This window comes from Tachypleus tridentatus, chromosome 4, assembly GCF_004210375.1.
Source record: "Tachypleus tridentatus isolate NWPU-2018 chromosome 4, ASM421037v1, whole genome shotgun sequence".
NCBI lineage: Eukaryota > Metazoa > Arthropoda > Merostomata > Xiphosura > Limulidae > Tachypleus > Tachypleus tridentatus.
Genome location: NC_134828.1, coordinates 41011177 through 41037450, shown reverse-complemented (window position 1 = coordinate 41037450; position 26274 = coordinate 41011177). Strand labels below are relative to the sequence as shown.

The following is a 26274-nucleotide window of genomic DNA, read 5'->3' as shown; positions in this document are numbered from 1 at the left end:
AATTGGTAAGTGTTAAAGTTTGACTTTCATCTTATGGCAGGAAGAAAACTTTTAAGAATAGTCCTGTTATGTAAGATTCTCTCCCCCAAAAAAAAAAATACTGTCTTACAAAGTAAAATTTAAATTAGTAAAATTTGAGATGCTGAGAACAAATACAATGAACTTTAAACATTTAAGTTTGTCTTTCTTATGTATATTCCTAATATTTGTGTATTTGAGTAGTATTTTCCATTTCTTGATGGTTTTAATTTCACATTAGTTAATACAATAAATATTGTAATAAGAGTGTGGGCTTACAATAACCAAAACTCCTTTGCCAGTTATTATGTATGTTATAGATTTTTTAAGCTGTGATTAGTACTTTAGATGAAAGTCAGCTTTGTGTGGTTTGTGTATTTGAATATTAAATTGAGAATTGGTATAGAATGCTATTCAATTATTATTGGTAAATATATTAGGATAAATATTTCATCTTAGTTGTATGCTGTTTGATATTAATCATGTAAATGTTATTATTGTATTAATATTTGATATCTAGATGGTAAAACAACCAATTTGTTCTGGCTGGGTTTTATGTTGCTTACTATGACATTTCATGTGCATAATTTTACAAAATAGCATTACCTTGAGAAGTAGTAATTCATAGCCTCACACAAACAATTTGGGAAGTGGTATCACAGCTATACATCAGTAACCCAAGCAATTATATATCACAACCACACACACATCAACAACTTCAAAAGTGATGTCTCATAACCATATACCTTTATTTCCAGAAGTAATACATCACAGCAACACACAAGTAACTCAGGAGGTTATGTACCACAGCTATACCTACTAGTAGCTTGGGAAATGATACATCTCAGTAACACACATCAGTAACTTTGGAATTGATGCGCATCAGTAAATGAAAACTTTTTATAAAGTGACAAAAGTAATGAAGAAGAAACAAGAATCATTATAAAGAGGGTTCTTTGTCTTAACAACTTGCGAGAAGAATAGTTGTATGTAGTTATAATAAATAAAAGTAATTCAGCTTGAAGGTAATATTAACATTTAACTGTTAAATGGTTAAAAATATTGAATTTATATGAAACTTTTTTCTTTGTAATTTTGATCTCATTCTACAGTAAATATTAATAGCAAGAAAGAATAATTTTTCTATTTTAATGAAACTTTTCAGTTTCTGGTTGCATAGTGCTCTTTAATTTTACTTGGAAAATATATCTTTATACTTTAAAAACACCTTTTTTCTTAATTTAAAGTTTGCCCTGGATCAGAAACCTTCTGACTCCAATTTTAAGATTATGTGTGTGCATTTTTATTTAATTCTAGTTATAACTAAATATATCTTATTTTTGGACAGAAAAAATTAAAAACATTTGAAATATTAAAATTCTTTCTTTTATTTCCAGGAATTAGACATGAAAATGCATTGTGTGAAAGGAATTGGAAAGGATCATGCTAAGTTTTCCCCTGTGGGTAAGTAGGGAAATATTTTATTTTTGACCTGGTATTTTTTTAATATTGTTCTAGTTAACTGTGAACTTTAGTAATTTCTGTAAATGACAAGTTTCTTAAAGGATGCAAAGTATGTTGGGCTGTTAATTTTCCTAAGATGTAATTTTTGACACATTAGTTAATGTAGGTTAATAATGAAACATAATTTAGAAAATGGTTGTTAATAAATATACCATTTTTGGTTTTTGAACATTTTAGCCACAGCTTCTTACCGGCTTCTTCCTGAAATAACTCTGTTGCAAGAAGTTGAAGGTGAACAAGCAGACCGTTTAGCTAAGTGTTTTTCCGATGGAGTTATAGAAGTGGTAAATTGCTCAGATGGTTAGTTGTTTGTGAATATTTTTAAACTTTAAACTCAAAACTTAGGAAAGTTTATACAATAATGTTATGCAAAAAAATAAATTTCTGTATAGGATGATCTGGTAATTTGTTTGGTATTTAAAGTAAAAATGGCTATACGCCTAGATGAAATATAATACAAGGAAACCTTATTATATCATACATTTCCTGTTAGTCATAGACTAATATTTCTGTATCTTATCTTTTGAAAATTTTATGTATCATCTATAATTTTACATTCTTTTATTTCTTAAGGAAGAAGAGTGGCAAAGGTAAAAAATGCCAGAAAGGACACTTGTAGTCGAAATGTTTTTCGGCATGACGATTTGAAAGATTCTGTAAAGCTTACCCGAGTGAAGGATCATTTTATATGTAAGTTAATTTATTGTATATCTTCCTTTTTAGTTAATAGACAGTTAAATAAATTAAAATAATTCAATAAAAAACTGTTTTCCTTGTTTTGAAGAGTGATGGTCACCTACTTAAAAACCATTAGCTCAGATAGTTTAGGACATTCAGTTTTCAACAGATGTGCATCTTTAATATTCATGTACCACAAGGTTATGATTCCTTAGGAGGTAATCAATTACCTGTGTACAGCTTAACTTTTGTCATAATAGTGTAATGGTATTAAAAAAGGTTTTGGATTTTCCCATAATCTAATATTTAAACATTTTCTAGATTTATTTCATGTTCCTTTAATGATAAATGTTCTGCAAAAATGAAGATGAAAAATTATTCGATTTGTATGATTATTTATTCATAATTAATCTTTACATAAATGTTGTTTGGCCAGTTTGAACCATCAATTTTTATATGATAATTATTTTACTACAAATGAAAAGGGTATTTAGCTTATGTAAGTAGCTGTTTGATTGTTTTATTCTTCTTAGAGATCATGTGAACATTTAAAACACACAAGACTTAGTTATAGTGACGTCCCTAATTTGTACTAGGGGAAAATGTTTTCCCTAATCCAATTCTGGCTTATTTTAGTACTTGTTTGTGTATTTTTAGTCCTTTCATTGAGAGAGGAGTTTTAATTCTCTGTGGAGAACTGTTTTTGATAAATTTTTACACTGACCTGACTGTTGCTACGTAGTTTGAAAACCACCAAAATAGATTTTTTGTGATCCTTTGTTTTGTGACATCATCTTTTAAACCTTTCATTGCAAGTTGGATGGAATGCACCCAGCTCGTAATTATGAAGGTATCTTTGAGAAAAATTACACTATGATTTTTGATAATGTATACATGTTTACAAAATTTTGCAGGTTATTAGTAAATATTACAGAATAGCATACACAAAATATGAGATTTTAAATTAAGTATTAAGATATTTGAATTAAAGATTTTCTTGTTAATGTTTTCTTTCAGAATGTTGACTAAGTAACAGGTAAAGTAATTTTCATTTTAAGATTCAAAATGCATGAAAGGTTTCAAATTTTGCATGTAAACTCTATATCCTCCAGATAATTATCAAATGTTTGTAAAGAAAAACCTATTTCATCTGTTATTTTCATTGTGAAATTAGAATCTCTGTGTCTTTGATATATTTGGCCAATTTCATAACCACCACCATTAAGAAAAAGAAAAGAAGAAGCAAATATAAGTTATACTTTCTTTATAGAATGACAACAGATTACAACTTGAAGACACAAATTTTTGGTCTAAATAGCTTAAATGTCATGACATTATACATTTATGTATATTTATTATATTGATCTTACAGCCATTGCTGTCTTAAGATGGAAGTTACAAAAATGTAGCACATGTGAACTAATGTGACTGTATTTGAGAATATGAAACTGACATTTAGTATATCCAAAGTGATTTGCCTTTCCTGTGTTGTAGCAGACTGATAACTTGTAAAATACAATCACATTTTAGGTATATTACATTAGTTATGCATATACATTGTATTAATATTTACCAATACGTTTTAAATTTATTTTTATTAAAACATAAACGGTAAATAAAGAGTAAACAGTTATCTCTTCTAGTACTCATTCATGCTTGTAGTAGCTTAATAAATTTGGTATGTGAAATGAAATATTTTTTTTTAGGTTTTGTATTATACACTACATGGTACTGTCATTATGTGGACACCCTTTCTAATTAGTGGGTTTGGCTATTCAGCCACACCCATTGCTAACAGGTGCATAAAATCAAGCATACAACCATGCAATCTCCATAGACAAACATTGGCAGTAGAATGGGTTGTTCTGAAGAGTTCAGTGATTTTCAACATGTATGTGGACACCCTTTCTAATTAGTGGGTTTGGCTATTCAGCCACACCCATTGCTAACAGGTGCATAAAATCAAGCATACAACCATGCAATCTCCATAGACAAACATTGGCAGTAGAATGGATTGTTCTGAAGAGTTCAGTGATTTTCAACATGGTACTGTCATTATGTGGACACCCTTTCTAATTAGTCGGTTTGGCTATTCAGCCACACCCATTGCTAACAGGTGCATAAAATCAAGCATACAACCATGCAATCTCCATAGACAAACATTGGCAGTAGAATGGGTTGTTCTGAAGAGTTCAGTGATTTTCAACATGTATGTGGACACCCTTTCTAATTAGTGGGTTTGGCTATTTAGCCACACCCATTGCTAACAGGTGCATAAAATCAAGCATACAACCATGCAATCTCCATAGACAAACATTGGCAGTAGAATGGGTTGTTCTGAAGAGTTCAGTGATTTTCAACATGTATGTGGACACCCTTTCTAATTAGTGGGTTTGGCTATTTAGCCACACCCATTGCTAACAGGTGCATAAAATCAAGCATACAACCATGCAATCTCCATAGACAAACATTGGCAGTAGAATGGGTTGTACTGAAGAGTTCAGTAATTTTCAACATGGTACTGTCATAGGGTGCCATCTTTCCAACAAGTCAGTTCATCAAATTTCTGCCCTGCTAGAGCTACCCTGGTCAACTGTAAGTGCTGTTATTGTGAAGTGGGAATGTACAGGAGCAACAACAGCTCAGCCATAAAGTGGTAGGCCACACCATGTGCCACACCTAAGTTCACCATATGCAATGCCAAGCATTGGCTGGAGTGGTGTAAAGTACACCATCATTGAACTCTGGAGCAGTGGAAATGAGTTTTCTGGAGTGATGAATCATGCTTCACTATCTGGCAGTCTCACAGATGAACCTGGGTTTGGCAGATGTCAGGAGAATGCTACCTGCTGAATGCATAGTGCCAACTGTAAAGTTTTGTGGAGAAAGAATAATGGTCTGGGGCTGTTTTTCATGGTTTGGGCTAGCCTCTTTAGTTCCAATGAAGGGAAATGTTAATGTTACAGCATACAGTGACATTCTAGAGAATTGTGTGCTTCCTTCCAACTTTGTGGCAACAGTTTGGGGAAGGCTCTTTTTTGTTTCAGTTTGACAATACCCCCGTGCACAACAAAGTGAGGTCCATAAAGACGTGGTTTGCCAAGGTTGATGCGGAAGAACTTGACTGGCCTGCACAGAGTCCTGACCACAACCCCATCAAACACCTTTGGGATAAATTGGAACATCGACTGCAAGCCAAGCCTTCTCGCCCTACTTCATTAATGCTCTTGTTGCTGACTAGGAGAGAATCCTCATAGCCATGTTCCAAAATCTAGTGAAAAGATTTCCCAGAAGAATGGAGACTATTATAGCAGCAGAGGGGGGACCAACTCCATATTAATGTCCATGGTTTCAGAATGAGATGTTCAACAAGCACATATGGGTGTGATGGTCTGGTGTCCATGAACTTTTGGCCATGCAGTGTACATTTGAATAACCAAAAATCATATATTACTTCATAAATACCATAGAATTCCATTATAATTTATCAAGATTAATAACTGAGATGTATTTGTACATGACGAAAATATAAAATCTTGAACAGACTGAAAAATCAACTTACCAGCACAAAGGTTTGTCTTGAAAGAGAGGATACTATTATATTTGAAAAGTCTGATAAAATTACTGAGGAGACATAAGCTTTCAATTTGTTATTCACATATTATATACATAAATAAGGGTAAGCAAGGGACTGTTTCAAAATAATGGAAAGAGGTGAGGGGGGGTTACTGTGTTTGATTCACTAAACATTGTAATACCTCATCAAATAGAAAAGATAAATGGTTTTTATTTTGTATTCTAACTTGTCAGTACTGGTAATTTGTACAAGACTATAGACTTTGTATTTTGACATGACAAACATCTAATTTGAACCATTGTTGCATTCAACATACCATGTGACATACAAAAATCAATGTTTAGGTGTGTTTGCTTAATTGTTTACTTTTAAATTACAAAATTAAATAATGTATAATATGAAAATTTGAATTATAATCTACAGTTTGATACCAAACTTCAGAAAATAAATTCTTAAAATTGTAGTTCAATAAAATTTTGAATGCAAATCAACCAAGAAGATGATGTGGCCTTTGACCCATGACCCATCTGGAAATTATTAATGGTACACTGAAAATTACTTTTGCAACATTTTTAAGCCTAGTGCTTTCAGTTACAAAACTTATTCATCTTGATGTACATAATTCAGTACACACAGTATAGGTTCCTACTGTACCAAACTTGTTTGGATTAAATCCTGATGCTTCTCTAACATACACAGCTTTGACTTTTCTGGGATAATAGAGAGAGCAACTTTTATACAAGTGAAAATATAGTTTATTTTATTTGAATTTTAAGTTTGTCAAGGCTAAACGGCAAAATACAATTGCAGGAGTAAAGTGGTGGATGTTCAATTAGTTCAGAGTCTTATATGCTCATAAAACATTCCTCTGTGTGATAATACATAGGAAGAAGGTTAGTGTTCATTGTAGATTGTACAACACAATACAAAAAGATAGGCCCACAGCATAACACAGCAAAAGGGTCAATATGTGAAACAGATTACCTTCTCATTATTAACGGATTAATGTTCTTTTGTTAACAAATTCTTTTAAATTATTTCGTGAAAATACATCAATATCCAGTGCAGATGACAATTGCAAATTAGATTATTTTCTCATATAAAGTATTTAAAATTTCATTAGGATCTTACAACAAAAAAAAAAAGTCTAATGTAAGAATTATATTCTTTATTTTTATGTAAATTTCTTATTTATTGTTATAAAAGTAACTAAAGTGTAAATGTATTAGATTAGGTAATATAATAAAAAAAATTTTTCATTGGGTGGGTATGCATTTGCAGAGTGATTTATGGCTTGAATGATAAGATTATTAATGGTTTAAAGAGAAATAGAAATATAATTATGTAAAAAAAAAGTGTATACAGTTTAGAACCTTAAGCTGTTTAGGACAACCAATTGTAGCATTCTGTTACAGTCTGTAGTCATTCTGTAGAAAATAAAGGAGTAATTTAGTTTTATTTTGGTTACAAGGTTGTTGATATTGATGGCATTTATGTACAATTAGTGTAGAGAAAGCAACAATTTGAATATGAAGTTCTTCTGAAAAAACAGAAGTTTGGTATTTTATTTAGAAGGTTTTAGAAATTATGAAAATAAAATTTGAACATTTTTCAGATGAAGAAAACCATTTTTAGTCTTAACCTGAAAACCACTTTGCATTTAGAACAGTCATCACTTTGACTCCATATATTCTTGGACAAATTCTTTGTAAGAATAGCTAATTAAAAATTAATTTTTTGTATACAAAAGACTTGTAATGTTTATTAAAAGCTTGCCAAACTTTGTAAAGACACGTTAAGTATTTTCATAGTTGTGCTGTATGTACCTTCATTGTTTTATGGTGGTGATAAGATTACTAATAATACACAACTTTGTGTTCATAGGGTTAATCTATCTGTCTATGTATCATGAACAAGACACTTCTGAATCACAGTTTTATTTATTATATTACTGATCTTTCATGTCTTTATTATAGCAACTCTTAGAAAAGGAAATATAAGGAAAACACTACACAAGTGTTATAATGATGTTTTGCACACTATGTATGCTTCTAATCATCTTCAAAGAAATCTTGTATACATTACAAATCATGGTGTCAGTCTAAGCATTTGTCTGTTTCCCATAAGGTACATAATAATTTAAATTTGTAGATTATTTTAAACTTTTTACAAAACTGGGAATGGATATATTTGATTGTGATTTATAATAGCCAGACTCAGAGTAAATACACATTCCATATTTATTCTCAAACTGTTACTGTTTTTATACAAGTAGTACGACTGATTTATATTCTGTTTCAAAGTTCATGGTATTCAATTAAGAACAAATTAATAAAGTTGAACTTCATGACAAAGTAAATGTTCAAACCAAGATGATTTGTAGAAACTTCTTAAACAAGAGAATTCTGACTGAAAATGGAATGAAAAGTAAACTTTGTAAGGTGTATACAATCATTGTGTATTTTATAATAAGATTTTGACTAGTAAACAGACAATCTTAGAAACTCAGCATTTGATGCACTTTGCCAGTCTCTTTAGTTTTTGAGTTTTTTTTATTAACAAATAAGAAAATTAGCCTTTTCACTATGGGCTTGGTCCCAGAGATTGAACTTGTAACATGTTTGAGCTTGTTATAGTTTTCATAATGTAACTTTAATACAGTATGCATGATGAAATTTAGCAGGTTATCATTAAACATAGCAAGGCTTTTGTACACAAAATATCAGATTTTGTAATCATGTTTAATATTTTTTTAATTAAAGAATTGCTCATGCATTTTTCTTTTTAAATGTTGACTATCCAACATGCAAAGTACATTTTATTTTGAAGATTAAAAATACTGTTATGCATCAGAAAACCATAGAATATCAAATGAAAGAATATAGAAGACTATGAGCTCTACTACTTAGTGTTAAAAAGTTAGCATTGTGAATTGCAACTTAAGCCTTGCCAAATTTTGTAGGTGGAGGATGTATGATAAAATAAGGTTTACAGGTCATATTTGTGTATTTTGAAATAAAAAAAATTATAAATTATTTTACCAGTTTCACAGTAATTTATCAGGCTTAACTAAGCTTTATATCAGTCTAAATAATAGCTTTTTTAACACTATTATCTCTTTTTTTTCTTTCAAAGATTGGGAATGAAAAGATTATTCTTTAGAAATACATCTTGAATAGGTAGAGAGCTTTTAATTAGATATAAACGCATAACAGAATGAAGCAGGTGTATGTAAGCAAGTATTTCCAAATAATGGAAGAGTTGGGCAGGGCCACTGTGTTTGCTTCACAAAATATAGTTATATATAATAAATAGTAAATATATTCTAGCTTGTAAATATCTGTAATTTGAATTTCTAATTTGTAAGAAACTATAAACTTTACTTGGGTATTACAAATACCTACTTTCAACCAAATATTCATTCAGCATATCACTTGACACACAGAAATCAGTAATTAGGAATTTTGTTTTAATATTTACTTCAAAATAAAGAAACTAACTAATATATAACACTAAAATCTGAATCATAATCTACAATTGAATTCCAAAATTACTGACAAGTACTAGTTCAATAAGATCTTGAACACAAGTCTGCAAACATGACGACATTTTGTTTTACCCCTAACCATGGGAAAACCTGTAGCAGTAAGGTGGAGAATAATTTTATTTCTTTTTTTGGTATTGTGTTCAATGTTTGTCATAAACTGGGATTGCTTTTACAGCAGTAATTTAGAGGATGATTAAAGTTAGATTTCTCATGTAAAACCCACTATTTGATTTATATATACATTCCACCTGTGTATCTTAACTGATAGAAGAGAACACTTCAATACAAGCTACACTGTTCTGCAAATTTTTTCAGTTTTTTCTGTTGCACTACTTTGTAAGATTCTTATCACATCCAGTGTCAATTAAGAATGCTAATTATTGTAATAAAAATCTCATTATCCAGTTTTTTATTGCACTGAATTTCATCTCATTGCTCATACCTTTTTTTTTTAACATCTGTAGTTTACTTTGCATCATCTAATCATATAATTCATTATATATACATTTCTATACATATCCTACTATTCTGTTGGTGGTGTTTGTTGTTTGCAAGTAACCAAGAAATTCAAGGGTTTATTAGAATGTCTTTCCATAACTGTCCTGCAATTTGTGTCAAGAATTTCCATGAAATGAATTTATGCTGTAATTGAAAGCAGCAACTTGGATTAGTGTAAATAGCTGTGTATTTAGGTTGGACAAAGTGATAATAATAATAGAAAGTTTGTCACAGTTATACTTCTTTTCAACCCCTTTTGTTAATATTTTTAGGTTCTGTGGAATCAACAGGAGCATTGCCACCTGATACATTAGTTTGTGAAGCCATTAAAGTTTTGATGGGGAAATGCCGTCTCTTTCTCAATGAACTAGATTCAGCTGGAGTAGGTCGAGTGTGATGTTCTGACCTGTTACCCTTGGACATTATATTGAAAATATTTCTGTTTTTGATCCTGTGAAACCAGACTACAGATATTTCCATTTGTTACTTAGTTGTAGTGTATTTTGAAGAATGATTATAAGATGTGGCATTTGTTTATAAACAATTTTAATAAAACATACAAAGTTTGTTGCTGCGGGTTATAAGGCATTTGAAAAAAGTAGTAAAGTAATATTGTGGAATATCTTACATTTACAAGAAATATTTCAAACATTTCAAGTAATTTTTAAGAGCTTATTAAAAATAAATTAGCAAAATTACTCAGAAGAAACTTGTATTTAAGCAGGTGATAAACTGGTAAAATATATAAATGCTTTCAAAATGCAGAAATTTTTGTCAAGAGATGTTTGAACTAGTTTGTAAGCCCAGCTCAAAATTTTGGATAATACAAGCAGGGTTTCCACAGGATAAAATAATTTTGATTCCAAATTTCAAAGCACAAAATTGATAATTCAGGTGTACACCTTGTAGATACCCACAAATGGAAATTGTGTTCCAAATGTGTGTTGTTTGACAGATCTGTGTAATTAGCTAAATGCCTTGCCTATTCAAAGTACAGCCTCAAAATATAAATATTAAGTGATGTTGGCACAATCTTTAGTTTGAAGTGTACTATGTAACGCAAATTTTGTTCCTGGACAGTATGTGTTATTTTTTAATTGAGTATGTTGTAAAAGTACAGAAAATGGCCATTATTCCCTTCAAACTTTGCTTTTGGGACTTGGGTAATGAAATTTAGAAATTAATCTATTTTTTTTATGTAAAAATGTGTAAAGTTGCACATTTTCATTTACATAAGGTCAAAATAAAATAACATGAATCAAGATTTACATGTATTTAAACTAAAGTTATACAAAAATGTTTAGAAGTGAGTAGTTTTTTGAGATTTATGACTGTTATGTTAATCACTTTCACATATCAGCCCCCAAATAGTCTCCCATCATGTTTTTGTTATACACTTCTTGGCAGTGGTGTTCAAAGTCTAGTATATCTTGGTGGAAGTGCTCATCTTGCTCCTCTGAGTATGGTGCCATGTTCTCCTTGAATTTATCAAGATGAGCGTCAAGGATATGGACTTTTAGGGACATCCCACAGCCCATTTTGCCATAGTTCTTCACCAGAACCTCAACCAGTTTCATATAATTTTTGGCCTTGTGATTGCCAAGAAGTCCTGAACCACTGTGACAAAGTTGCCCCAAGCTTTCTTCCTTCCTACTGAGCTTCTTGGGGAATTCTGTGGTCCAATGAAGACACCAGCTTTGACCTTTGCTTCAGACAGCTTAGGGAAGAAGTCTCAAAGGCTGCAGACTCCTTATCAAAAACTGTGACAAAATGTTTCATAAGACCCAATTTTACGTGCTGTGGTGAGAACAACACCTCATGGAGGGTCCACTAGTGGCTTGCATTTGACATTGTGCCTCTCTGCAGAGAACTCGGTCTACAATTTATGAAAGGAAACTTTGGTTGGTGTTCAAAGAGTGAAAATTTTGTAGAGATGTTTTGAGATGGCTTACAAATGTAATTTTTCTTTTGCCTGAAAGGAATATGGCCTTCTGTTTTTCTTAAGTAATCTAGGCTTCACATTCTAGTGGTAACTTTTTGGGCACTTTTGAATTTTTACCAAAATATGACATTGTATTTAAGGTACTTCATACATGTATTAACAATGTAAAAAAAAAGCAATCACTATTTAAACAATGATGTTTAGGAGGAAGAGTTGATTATTCTTTCTGCAAGAGAGATTATACATGTAAATGTATATCTATTAAAAGAAAGTAAAATATGATATAATTGTGCTGAATTGTACTTCATATGTTTCATAGAAAGAGGAAATGATAGTAAGATAATGATTTGTATGGGTCAGGAGAAAGCATGAACACAACAGAAGCTTTTCTTTTGTGTGTGTGTGTTTGTCAAAATAATATATCTTGGTGTTTAAACATTAGATTGCTGAGGCCAATTGCATGACAATGGCATTTGATTATGATTCCTTTCCATTTATGGTAACTTGTTCATGCACTACACATTTTCTGACACTAGTGTGATAGTGGATGTTGCAAAGTCGTCTGTAAGTGCTACATCATTTTTTGGAATAAATGACAAGACATTACTCAACATTTTGTCATTGCTGAATAACAAGGAAACATTAAAAAAAAATTGTGTCCATTTCTCTGAAACTTCAATCTTATTCATGGTGGGAGAGCATGCAAAACCAGTATGCTGTATTTTTGACTATGTTCAACAAGCTTTGGAGCAGCTTAATGACAATGTTCTTGAAAAAGTTGGGGCTACAGCACGTGAGGCATATTCCTTGGGAGCACACATTAAATGGCCTTCCATCCTGTCTCTTGTGGTTTAGTATGAATTTTTGTTTCAATTGAACAAAAGTTCTTGCAAACATCTGGCACATCCCCTGACATTCTTGACAGCAAAATCAAAGCCATACTTGAGTTAAAGCAGTAACAATTGCTGAAGAGGCGGATGTTAGCTTCCATGGGAGAAAAGGAAAAAAAATTCTCAAACCTAAAAAATGCATGACGGATCTTGAAATTCATGAGAAAATATACATTTAGAGCTTCCAAATGCAATTTTCAAGCATCATTAATTCAATGTTTGAACAGTTTTAAGATTTAATAAGTTATGAAATTTGCAGTTTCTTCCAAATAACCTAAAGTATTTTCAATGTAACATTAGACAAACTGTATATGAAAATGTTGTAGTGGATTGACTTGGATAATTTTGAGATGCAACTAATTGATTTACAAAGCAACTCAATTTAGAGGGAAAAATTTGTCGACTTAAGAACTGAACTAGAAAAATATTGAAAGAAATTGGTTAGTGACTGCAATATGTGACTGCAAAATGAGGTTATGAAACTCTGGAATTCTATTCCTGAAACTTTTGACTGTCTGAAAAATGTCACAATGGCAGTATAAACAGTATTTTCATCAACATATTTCTGCATGTCATTATTTTCAGTGATGAACTTTGTAAAGTTTAATTATAGGAGAGACTTTCTAATGAAACTAGTTCTGCATGCATAGCTCTTAAAACAACCAAATACAAGCTCGATATAAAATATTTATCGTTCTTGGTGCAGCAGCAAAGGTCTCGCTAAGAGTAAAATATGTCTTTTTTTTTTTTCTTTTTTTTCCCTTTCTTTGGTTTTTTTATTTTTTTATGTTGCATAATATTAACCATAGCTTATCATTTCACAAAATGCTTTCTTTTAATATTAAAACAATGAATTAACATAAATAAGCAAGAGAACCTCCTTTTTCCTTAAAAAAAAGTCCATTATTATTGTTACTAATTCATTAATTTTATTTCTTGTGAATTACTATAGTTATTAATAACATGTAACTCCTAAATCTGTTTTATTTAAAATAATAAATGATAATCTGCTGCTAAAACTTGCTGTGGGCACGCAAGATAACTTTTTAGAATATAATCCCCAATTTGGGTGCACACTCTCAAAAAGGTTTGCCATCCCTGGTATGTGATATCAATGTCATTGTTTGTATATAAGTGCAGAAATTTATTGAATTTTTTATATATTTACCAAAGATAATTTTAGAAAGAAATTATTTAATCTCAAATTATAAGTATATTTATTTGTCTTTTTATTTGTTCAAAAGTATCATTTAACAAAACAGAAGGGCCTCTTTTCAATTTTGTTTTGGAGCTCTGTGACTAGGGTTGCAAATTCTTAAAAATTAAGTAGGGCATTTTTAATTATGGACCATTCATAAAGAATGTTGCATGATTTATAAATGACCACTTTTTGATCCAACCTCCCTCCCTTATCATACCTGGTCATATGGATGACCCCCAACAGAAGTATATGGAAACTTCTACAACAGTTATAAGTACAACATAAACACATTTTATTTCTAAATATGACAGTTGGCAATCCTTCCTGTGACCCTTAACCACAGCTCCGGTTTTAATCAGAAAGATGTTTACTTGAAGATGACCTAAGCAGGTCAAGACATTGTTCTCTATTTTAATAAAAGATTTAATACCCATACCAGTTGTTTTGAGATACATTGTTACTTCAAGTGGGTTTCTCATTGTAACAAATTACTAAGCAGGCTTACTTGAGATATTGTCATTCAGAAGAGTTTTTAGGGTTATCAAACAAATATAATCCAAAATAAAATATTTAGAACTGAAAAGACCATTTCAGACTATTTCTACTTTAAAAATTATAAGAACTTTTAAACATAACTGCCTTCCCTCAACTGGCTACAGACAATGAAAGGCAGGAGTCAAGACATTGTGGGTGTAAATACTCAACCCGATACCCTTAACTGATTTAAAATGCTTGCTGGCTAGCTTAACATCAGTGGTTGGATTTTGTATGATTGATGGGATATCCCCAGTGCATTTTGGAACTTTTACCACAGGCAGTTATCTGTTATGACTTTAAGGTAAACAGGATTAACAATGTAATATTTACTTAAATCTTTTTAATGCTTATTTTATATTAAGTTCATTGTAAGTTTTATAATGCTAATTTTAATTGCCTATTAATGACTACTGTAACTAGTAGTATTGAAGCTGTTTATTTCTCACACACGTACAACATTTCCCCACTGAAAACTTTTATTTGTCAATTTACATGTTTTTGTTGCAAGCAAGATTACACTGTACCCATTTTGGGGTTGGATGTGGACAAATATGAATGTAAGTATAAATCAAGCATGGCAAAGTCGTGCCTTAAGTGGTTGTGATGTAGTTGTCCATTAACTAAAGCCAATGACAATACAGAGTCTCAAAATATAAGAATAAGTTTTGTTTAATTTTAAAGACACGTTCATAATTAAAGAATAAAATGTTTTATGGTTCTGTGGAAAAAACTAAAATGATAATTAAAAAAAAACGTTTACATGTAGTAGTGTAATGTATATAAATTCATAAAGCATTCACATTTCTCAGACTTAGCACTTGATTGTGTTTTTTCTCACATCCATCTTCATTAATCCTAATCCTTTACTGATTTTGAATATTATGTATACATAAAAATCATTTTCAATCAATTATTTTGTCTGTAATAAATCACTACACAGCAGGCTTTTCATTCAATACTAGAATTATTTCCTCTCTAAAAGCACACCTAAAATATTATTTTTAACCATGCATACATATGGACTTTTACATGTGTTTAATTACTTATCACAATATGTAATACTTAGTCTAAAATGTGCAACACTTAATAATGGAAAATTAGAACTTAGCTTAATGTCTAGTTATGTTTACTAAATATAAAACAAACACCACTGAAGTCATTACTAGTACACAGACTTTCAACCTGATCAGCAGTGAGTGAGTAACAAAAAGTCAAACAGATGAAATGGAGACAATTAAAATTACAACTATCCCTCATTTTGAATAAGGAGAAGGAAACTATTGCCAGCACTCACTACCACAAAGGGTTTGTTTGAAAATGGGACTTACTATCACTCTTGTAATGCATATGTAGCTAAAAGCATACAGCATATTCACCAAAAATCTTGGATACCCTGGATCAAACTAAGCCCTTTTTTCAAGGCAAAATTTTATTTTTTTTTTGGAAAAGTTACAATGATGATAAATACACTTGAGATTCAATCTACATCATGAAAATATTGGGTATAATTGGTGACATGGGATTTTCCATACTTAAGTCATTTATTTGTATGTAATTTTAGTTGTTGAACATGAAGTTGGTTTTGGTTGTAGTGAATTCTAGAACAGTTGCTACGTTTTTGCTGTATTAATGAATTGAAATATTGGAGATAAAATGCTAAAGCTATCTTACAAGCTTCAGGAAGTTAGGATTTCAGTGAAAAGGGAGATTACATCAAAACTGGCCTTTAGTTGATCCAGAACATATTTAGTTGTTTTGTTTTGTTTTTAAAAAAAAGGTGCTTACTGATATTACAAATGTAGAAAATGCCCATGCTAATTATTTACCAAGATTGTATTAAATGATTTATGGATCACAATGGGCATTCAGGTTTGCAAAGGTTGGGGGTGACATGTAATTGTGGTGTGTGAGAATCAGTCTTGTATAAGAATAAAAGTTTGATATAATGTTGGCTTTTTTTTCAATTGTAGTAGTAATTTCTTTGGTTCATTTTCATGCATATTTTGTTGGACTTGAGACGAATGGTTTAAAATTGTTTTTATCTGATAGAAAGTTACCCACTTTTTGAGTGTACTCATTTCTGTTAATTATTACAATAACATTGCCTTTATCTACTCTTTAAAATTTTGATGGTTTTCATGTGAGAATTTATTATAAAAACTGTTTAAAATACTGTTTTTGAGGTGTTTTGCAGAAATAGATATTTTCAGTTTTACCTATAAAAAAAGTTGTTGGTTATAAACAAAATTCAGGTTGCTGTTTTTTGATCTGCGTGGAATGGATCACTAGTTTACTGGTTACGTCTTCAAGCCATGCTTTTATTTCAAGATATAGAATAATATTTTGCATTAGTATGAAGTTCAGTCATTTGTTGATGATTTGTCATGTTGGTACCTTAGTTGATCCAGTTTGTGTTGTGGCAGGTCTTCCTTGCTGTTGATTAGGTTCATGTTGTGTTGTACAAGTCAATAAATTTTCAGTTGAATGCAGTATGATAGTCTACATTCATTTTTTATTTCTGCAAGTCATTCAGTTCTATGTGTTTTGAGTTTAATATGGATTTTAGCAGTTATTTTCTTTAGGTTATGGTTAACACCCATACCAGCTGTCTCTGCAATATAGGTTTTGAAAAATTTTAACTTAAGATAAAAATGAAAGCTAAAGTCTAAAAATTTCCCAATATCCTACACTGTTACTAGATTTTGTGCAAGTCAGAATTATCATAAAACAAAGAAAAATTTGCTTTACACTCTCAAAAAAAATTACAAAATCGAATTCTACAAAGAGCACTATTCATCAAAACTGAAACTTTATTCCTCATGAAATTAAAGTGATGTTGAAACAAATCAGTAGCAGTTTTCAAATAAAAAGGCCTAATGTTCAGGTGGATTTTTCCTAAATGTTGATTCATTGAAACTGATCAACAACCCAGGCCAAAATAAAATTTGAGCTGCATTTATTTTGATATTGAAAATCCACTACTTACAACTAAATTAAAAAAAATCATTAGATCTACTTAATTTCGACTACACAAATGAAAAAAATAATTTATTACGCTTTATTTTTCAATGTGATACATTTCATGGAAAAATAAGTTTTTTCTTTAATTATATATTTGTGAACAAATAACTGCTTTTCAAGCAATTTGTGCTTATAAAGTATATATTTTTTTATGTTTATTCAATCTTAGAATGATACATACTTTGCCCTTCTTTAGCCTCCCAAGATGCGTTTATTAATTATATACATAGACTAAGTGAGAATTACATTTATTCTGATCAAATCATTCATTACAACAAAGTTGAAACATTCAGTTTTTGTAAAGTTCTATAGTGCACTGGATCCAGAAAGCTGTGAATTGTTGAAGTTTCATATTCACAGAGTGAAGAACCTGGATTTTTTTTCAGCATGTTTCAAAACCTGTAAAAAACAGAAGGTTAAGTTCTTTTAATGCTTGTCACAATACTGCTATAAAAAATTGGATGTGATAATTAAAATATTACAGAAATTTTCTTTCACATATGAATTAGTCCCTGACAAGTTCAAATGTCATTGCAACATTAACTGGTCTTTAAACCATTATTATACAGAAAAATTATTTTATTAAGAGACAGAAAGATACAAACCTATAATTTAATAAACATTTTGGTGGTTTTGTAAAGTTTAAAATTATAATATTTTCAATTTGGATAAGAATGAATTTCTGTAGTAACATACTTAAAATGTAGAGAGACTTAATCTTCTCTGTCCATAAATAAAGCCAGTCTGTTTTTCTTTTAAACGATTTCCAAATTAGATTATTCGTTCTTAAAATAAACAATATATATACTCTTGTTACGTAAATCAACAACCAATACCTATGCACTGCAGGATTTTATTGGTCTATATTTAAATTGAAGAGTTTCTTACAGTCTGTCAAAACTAAATATCTGATTACATAATATAACATCTAATTCATTAAGTCTTATTGTAAAACACTTGAGTTAACTTTTATTGAATATTTTTTACAGTTGATAAAGCCTGCTTTAAGTAACAAGTATGTGATTGAATTGTAATGGTTTGTATTATTGTTATTAGAAAATAAACACCAATTATAAGTTCAACTTACAATATTTATTTGCATTCAAATTTATCATGGTCTTTATTCCACTCTTCTTTTAGAATATCGTAGAGTTCATTCTCGGAGAATCGTTCAATCCATGATTGGATCATCCCTTCATGACTGGCATCATAATTTCTCAGTTCTACCTTTCCATCTAAATGTTTTTGTAAAAACAGGGATGAAATAAATAGTTCTTTTAAATTAATCAAGAATGTAATAATTAAAGTTTTAAAAGCCTTTTATTATGCTTTTTGAAAATCAAATATTTATAACATCAGTTTTCTTTGATACTTAAGTCATATGAAGCTGAGTTTGGTTTTGAAGAATAAAACATTCATAACAATGATTTAATTAATTCCCAGGACCTGGCAACACAGAATTTTCTTACATCTAACTGAATAAAAAATACTTTCTATATATAAATATGAGTATTTCAGAGTTAATATTTGTTTGTTTGTTTTTGAATTTCTCGCAAAGCTACACAAGGGTTATCTGTGCTAGCTGTCCCTAATTTAGCTATGCAAGACTAAAGGGAGGGCAGCTAGTCATCATTACCCACCACAAACTCTTGGGCTACTCTTTTACAAACAAATAGTGGGATTGACTGTTACATTATAATGCCCCATGGCTGAAAGGGCTAGCATGTTTTGTGCAACGGGGATTCGAACCTGAGACCCTCAGATTATGAGTCGAATGCCTTAACCCATGTGGCCATGCCAGGCCCAGATTTAATATAATGTATGCTAATTGTTATAAAATATAACTTATAAAATGTGACAGGCATTTTTACAATTTAGTTTCTCCCTTTACAATACCAAATATTAGTTATTTTGAAGACACTTACTAACCATCAATAAATGTATTTGGTTGAACAAACATTTTTCTTGGTTTTTTTCTAGCCATAATAACATCTCTGTACTTTAGGAATGGATAAGGTCGCTCAGCAGTAACAGCAGAATAACGTTCAAACATAGCCTTCCCTTTTGCAACATCAGCTGTAGATTTGAACACCTAAGGGTAGAAGATATTTTCACATGATTTCTTAAACTCAGAGAAATACATATGGAAAGCTGTTGCAGACAGTATACATACTTACCAGTGAACAACTCACAGAAAATAGTTGTAGATCATATAAATATAGCACTATGTAACAACATTTTTGCTTTTTCTTGTTCCTGGGCAGAAAATGTTATTTCCCAATTTCTTATGCCTAAAGTACATAGAAAAAGACCTATTTTTCTCTTCAAACTTTGCTTTTGTGACCTGGGAGCTTATAATGAAAACATGATGGGAGACTATATTTGGGGGCTGATACATGAAAGTGATTTACATCACAGCTGCAAATCTTGAAAAACTACTTGCTTCTAAACATTTTTGTACAACTTTAGTATAAATACATGTAAATCTTGATTCATATTCAGACCTTATGTAAATGAAAATGTGCAAATTTGCCCATTTTTACACAGAAAATAGGTTAATTTCTAAATTTCATTATCCAGCTCACAAAATTAAAGTTTAAAGGGAATAATGGCCATTTTCTGTACTTTTACAACATAAGCAATTAAGAAATAATACACACTATCCAGGAACAAAATCTGTGTTACATCGTGTAGTATATATGTTTGTTTTGCATAGAAGGTACACCATCTTTTATTTTATTGTAAGTTAACATATTTTTAAACCATGTGACTATTTAATCTCAAAATAATATCTTTTACTTGTTACATCCTACATATTAACTGCTTGCAATGTTTAACCTTTTCAGCAGGGGCTCAAGTCCCTGGGACCAACCTTAAACATTTTGTGCTTACTATACTTCCTATCCTGCTATTACTTTTAAATTAGTAAGTGTATCTTCATGAAATCTGACAGATCAGTAAACTTTAAAATGCTTTCATATGCAAAATATGATTTTTTTTTATTAAGTCTTAAGGTTTGTTAAGCAATGTTTTTCTCATACCTTTTTTTTATTTTTGTATGTTGTACAGGCAACATGCAAAGTAATTTTCATTATAAGATTAGAAATACTTTTATGCATCAGACAATTTTCAAATTTCATAAAGAAAATCCTTATAATGTACAGATAGTTTTATCATACATTTCTTTAGACAAAACTTTATATTTTATATTATTTTCACTAAAGAATCTATATGTTCAGTCCCTTTGATCAATCATGCAACTGCCATATAATATTAGGAAATGAATAAAAATTATGCCTCTTTTGTTCTAGAATAACATTATAAAACAAGAGCATAAATGTTTAGACTGAACAGCTTAAATCTCAACATTATTTATATAGATGTATTATTATTATACTAACCTTTCAGCTGTACATGGCTAACAATACAAATGATATAATTACACATGCACACATTATTGTATCCAATATAAAATAACTTTCAGCTTTCATAAAGTGGCCTATCTTGGCTGTATTTTAGTGCATTAGTATTTGGTAAAATAGTCACATTTCAAATATCATAACTTGTATATGTATAAAGATTTTCACCATTCACATACAGATTCTTAAATGTATTTTTCTTAAAACACAGAACAGTAAATAGAGAAAGCAAACAATTATCTTTTCTACTTATGACCTTTTTACTTGGTTGCTGTTTGTTGCAGCTTGTTTAGCCTTAAATATTGCATTTGGAAGATATGAAACTAAATTTTTTTAAGGTTTTATACACATATTTGAATAACTAAAAAAATCATAAATTGCTTCACTGATATCAAGAATTTTATTATAATTTATCAGGTTTAATAACCAAGCTGTATTTGTATCTCATAAAAATACAAAATCTCAAACAAACTAAAGGTTCAATTTACCAGCAAAAAGGTTTGTCTTGAAACAAAGAGAGGATTGCCATTATATTTGAAAATGGCTAAAAACAAATCGCTAAGGGGAAATTCTGAGCTTCATATTTGTTATTCACATGTCATACATAGAAGTAACTATATACAAGGGACTATTTCAAAAAATAGAAAGATGCAAACAAGGGCCACTGTTTGATTCACTAAATATAATGCTAGCTTAACAAATAAAAAAGATTAAAGGTTCTCATTTCATATTCTAGCTTGTAAATATTGGTAATGTGAGTTCCTAATTCATACAGAACTATAGACTTTGTATTTTAACATCATCAACATCTAATCTGAACCTGTGTTGAATTCAACATAGCATTTGACAAACAAAAATCAATGTTCAGGTGTGTTTGTTTAATATTTACTTTTAAATTAAAAAATTAAATAATGTATAATATGAAAATTTGAATTATAATCTAGAGTTTGATACCAAACTTAAGGAGATAAATTCATAAAATAGTAGTTCAACAAAATTGTCAACAAATGTGATGACATGGCCTTTGACCTGTGATTATGCTGTTAAACGATTTATGATACACACATACAGTTAATTTTATTTCTGCATCATAACATTAAGTTATTAAACCTTTTCAATGAGGAAGAAAAGAGTAAGCCATACTGGTAAAACACAGTATTTTACTTTGCTGTTTTAATCATTAATATTTTTGCTACATTTGCTCATGTAAGTTGAAAAAAAAAATCCTGATCAATTCCTCAAAATAAAAATTATATGAACATAATATATTATGAAGCAAAGGTTTAAATATGAAAATTACAAATGCATGCATTGTGGCACAAACTTTTTCTGTTCAGTATACTAACATTTCTATTAATATCATAATTAAAATAAAATTAAATGCAGTTAAGTTTACCATTGAAATTTATCACCAATAAGTCACAAACACCTACTGTAAAGAACCCAGACTATAAAAGGTGACAGTAGCAATACAGGTTTGGGTTTCCACTTACAAGGTATCAAAAGAATCCACTGCATGCAACAATTTCAAGCCAGATATGCTAATACTTCATCACAAAAATGTAGACTATGTAGAAATTGATAAATACCAAATCAGTCGCACTGTAACTATTTAAGTATAATTTTTTTACATCACAAAAAATAGGGGTTCTTGTGTAAGTGGTAATATTTCAAGCACAAGTTAAATTAACTTTCTCACCTGTAACTTTTGGAGGAATTTTCCAATGGCAGGATAACCAACAGTCGTAATCTTCGATCTATCCATACTAAGTAAAAGGTCTGGTTGACCGTCACTCCCTTCCACTTGCTTCAAAGTCACAAACTTTTGTCCAGCTTCAAGCAAAACTTGCATAATCACAAAACGAGCTTGACAGTGAGCCTAGGCTCAGAGAGAAAAAAAATCACAGTCAGGTATTAAATGTGAATGCAGGTGTGACTTTAGAAAATGTAGTTGAATCTAGCAGGCTATACATTCAAGTCAAGATAAGTGAGTGAGATACACCTTGTTACAGTTTTTTATATCATGAACCTTTTAAACATTATTCCACTGTTACATCCAAGAATGTAAATTTACCAAAAAATTATCAATAATTATCAGTGGTACAATCAATATTTCCTATTTCATAACTTATAATTCTAGCATTTCTGCAGCTGAAGGAAGAACCTAGTTTTAACATTTAAAGCATATTTCAAATAGATATAATTACTGGTATTTTTACTCAATCACATTTTATTACTTAAGGGTTGATAATTAAACACTTGTTACTATTTTGCATAATGACAGAGCATTTAAAACTGTGCAAACAAAAAAAAAGGTTTGTCCCATTAATGTTTAAAATAATAAGATACTGGAAATAGTATCCAAGATCAATTTAATAAAATCACTTTTTCACTTCTTTGTTTAAAAAACAACTATTAATTCAAATCAAAAATGCAATTTTCTATCTGTACTATTAAACTTAAACCAATTAATATTTGCATGTTCAACAAATATTTTAACTGACCATAATAACAACTGAGAGTAACACTTAATCAACAACAAATAACATTGTGCTTATAAGACTTGCCAGACATCTTTGTGATGTGCACAGATTTAATTTCACTTGTACTTAAGTTTATAGTATGGTTCTTATAGACTTTGTTCTTCACTCTCAACCATTTATTCTTATATTCTCTTGTCCTGCAAACCTGATAATCTTAATCAAAGACTGACTTGTTCAGAAGAACTAAGACTCACTTTCAAGATGACCAGTTAAAGTGAGCCATATATATTCTTATGTTCAGCTTTCATTTTGAATTCACATGTTTAGACTATGTGTTACATGCAAGAAACATTTCAGCACTGTTTTTTTTCACGATCTCAGGTATCTTTCCACCCATGTATATACTCAACTACTGCATGTAATACAATAATTACACTTAATCTGATCAATATTTTGAAGGTTTTGAATCAGAGTTTTAGAAAAACTATAAAATATACACTTTTGGAAGCTTTCAAAAACTTGGACTGTAACTCTAATCAACAAGCTATTGTTGGGCAATCTATGCTACATAATATGGCTCATTGTGTTTTTGTTTTGAAGAAGTCTGAAAAGTAATTTTCCTGTTAAAATTGAAATGCTTTTCCTCACCTCAAAAAATTTCAATTTGATTTATGTAATCCCTAAAATATTCTAAATACATTTCAAATGTTTTTTTTTCAGTAAAACTTTATATTTTATCTGTTACTTTCTCTACCATACCTCAAAATTAGATGGGTCTATTTCTTTCATTCTGAATTTCATGCAAAGCTACATGAGGGCTATCCATATTAGCCATCCCTAATTTAGCACCACAAGACTAGAGGGAAGGCAACTAGTCATCACCACCAACTGCCAATTCTTTTACCATTGAATAGTGAAATTGACCATAACATTAGTACACTTCCATGGCTGAAAGGGCAAGCATGTTTGGTGTGATGGGGATGTGAACCCACAACCCTCAGGTTACAAGTCTAGTGTCTTAACCACCTGGCCATTCTATGCCAATTTATAATTAATTATTATTGTTTTATTGCTCTTTGAACTTGTGTCTAACTAGTATCCATGTCATTATAAGTTGTAGATCACTTGAGAAAGATGCCACTAATTTAAGGCTATTGAATTACATTACCCACAAGCCCCTACATGCTGCTTGCATGCATGCCTCTTGAAATTTTCAATATATTAATTTTTACCTAATTTAACCTTAATCAACCTAAAGAGACCCATGTTTTGAAATTTTAGTTACTTTTATAATAATAATTAAATAATAAACATGGAAAACATGAAATAAAGTACTTAACCAATTTCTTTTTGCTGTTGACTGCCAATGACACTTAACCTTACTTTTTTTATTTCATATTCATGATAGTAACGCACTAAATTTTTATTTAATTAAATAATGAACCAAAGAGCTAATAAAATGCAAAAAACAGACAATTTCCTCTAACAATCACAATTTTAATGGCTTTCTAAATATGTGACCACAACCTTTACAAATTCAATCAAGCCGATCATTGTGATCCCTGCAGAAACTAAAGTTGTGTCATAAATGAAATTGACACTTATCTGTTCAGAATACTACATAATGCAACATGACATTTGATAGACGAAAACACTGATTTTATATTGGTTATACGTAATGTATAATTATATGTAAGAGAGAACTATTAACAAATGTTGAAAAAAAGGATTTGATAAGTGGGTGTAGCAGGAGGAGTTATGATTTTCTATTTGTTATCTCTGTAACCAAACAAAATTGAAGACTATACAAATTACAGTCTGTCTGAGCATTGAGAGTTTTATAGAATAATTTACATTTAATTTTTTGTAATTCTTTGAAGGGGCAGTGGATAACATAGAGAAGATGCCTGTAGAAAATGTGTCGCACTAGGGGAAAAAAAATTGAAATTTTTAAAAATACTTCCTTGTATAATTAAGAATTTAAAACTTACATACTACTAAAGTATAGACTATTGATTAGCTAAGATTTTAAGTTATACTAATTGGTATAACAAAGTAATCTAAGAGACTAAAAACTTCATACCATAAGCAGTAAAGGATGCCAAGGGCAAGAGGGTTAATAAATTTTGGTAAACAGTCATTTAATCTCTTGATTTCTTTTACCACACAGAAAATGGTAGTTGAAATATTTCATTTTGATTTAAAACCTTTCCAGATCACCATAAATTTCATCATATAACTCAATAACATAAGGAAACCTTTTATAATTACAGAATAAACTCTGAAGCAAACAGTACAAATTATAGTAGTGACTATTAAGATTTACTTTCCTAGTTCATAAGCTACCAGAATTTCACTTTTAACATCACCTATTATAAAGAATAACATTACACAAGCTAAAGATATTTTTAATTTAAAGCCAACAAAAGGTTTCAATTTTTTTTTGTTAATATTTAGACATGAAAAAGTTAACTAAATCAAAAATATTTCCATACAGTAATTGGTATTTTCAATCTGAATGGGCATCTTTTAAAGCAATGCATGGGTTAAACAGCTATGTCAAAGATCCCTCAGGTTCAGAAATCACCATTCCTAATTTTGAACTACTGACCAGAAGGAAAGCAGCCAACCAGCAGCACCTACACCACCATCACAAACTGACCAGAGGGAAGTTAACAAATCAGCAGCATCCACCAACATCTGGGCTTTGATTGTTTTAAACCAAATAAAGAGAATTACAATCACTCTTACAACACTTGCATTACTGAAAGCACATGTATGTTCTGGGACATCACATCACAAACCTTTTGATCTTTTCCAATGAAGTAATTTTCTCAGACAATGATAAAATTATTTTATGTTTACTTTGTATGAATTATAACAGGCTCACAATTCAAACACACACCATTTTACTCTTTTCCACATACTGTAAACTTTTT

At 30.3% G+C, this 26274-nt stretch overlaps 2 protein-coding genes across 4 annotated transcripts in view; one reads left to right on the top strand and one right to left on the bottom strand.

Annotated features, from left to right (window-relative positions):
- Polr1C (RNA polymerase I and III subunit C) overlaps positions 1-12395 on the top strand; it is a 48441-nt gene extending 36046 nt beyond the window's left edge. Inside the window, exons 8-11 of the mRNA XM_076497931.1 lie at positions 1416-1482; positions 1720-1842; positions 2116-2232; positions 10115-12395. Of these exons, the coding sequence (XP_076354046.1) occupies positions 1416-1482; positions 1720-1842; positions 2116-2232; positions 10115-10239 (432 nt within the window). The 3' untranslated portion in view covers positions 10240-12395. The remainder of the gene's footprint in view (positions 1-1415; positions 1483-1719; positions 1843-2115; positions 2233-10114) is intronic.
- A 5270-nt stretch (positions 12396-17665) lies between these two features.
- The window catches only part of DppIII (dipeptidyl peptidase 3), a 49391-nt gene continuing 40782 nt past the window's right edge, over positions 17666-26274 (bottom strand). For all 3 annotated transcript variants that reach the window (XM_076497927.1, XM_076497928.1, XM_076497930.1), the window contains exons 16-19: positions 22552-22731; positions 19363-19525; positions 18521-18668; positions 17666-17832 (exon numbers count right to left, since the gene is read on the bottom strand). In XM_076497927.1, coding sequence (XP_076354042.1) covers positions 18526-18668; positions 19363-19525; positions 22552-22731 — 486 coding nt within the window. In that variant the 3' untranslated portion in view covers positions 17666-17832; positions 18521-18525. The remainder of the gene's footprint in view (positions 17833-18520; positions 18669-19362; positions 19526-22551; positions 22732-26274) is intronic.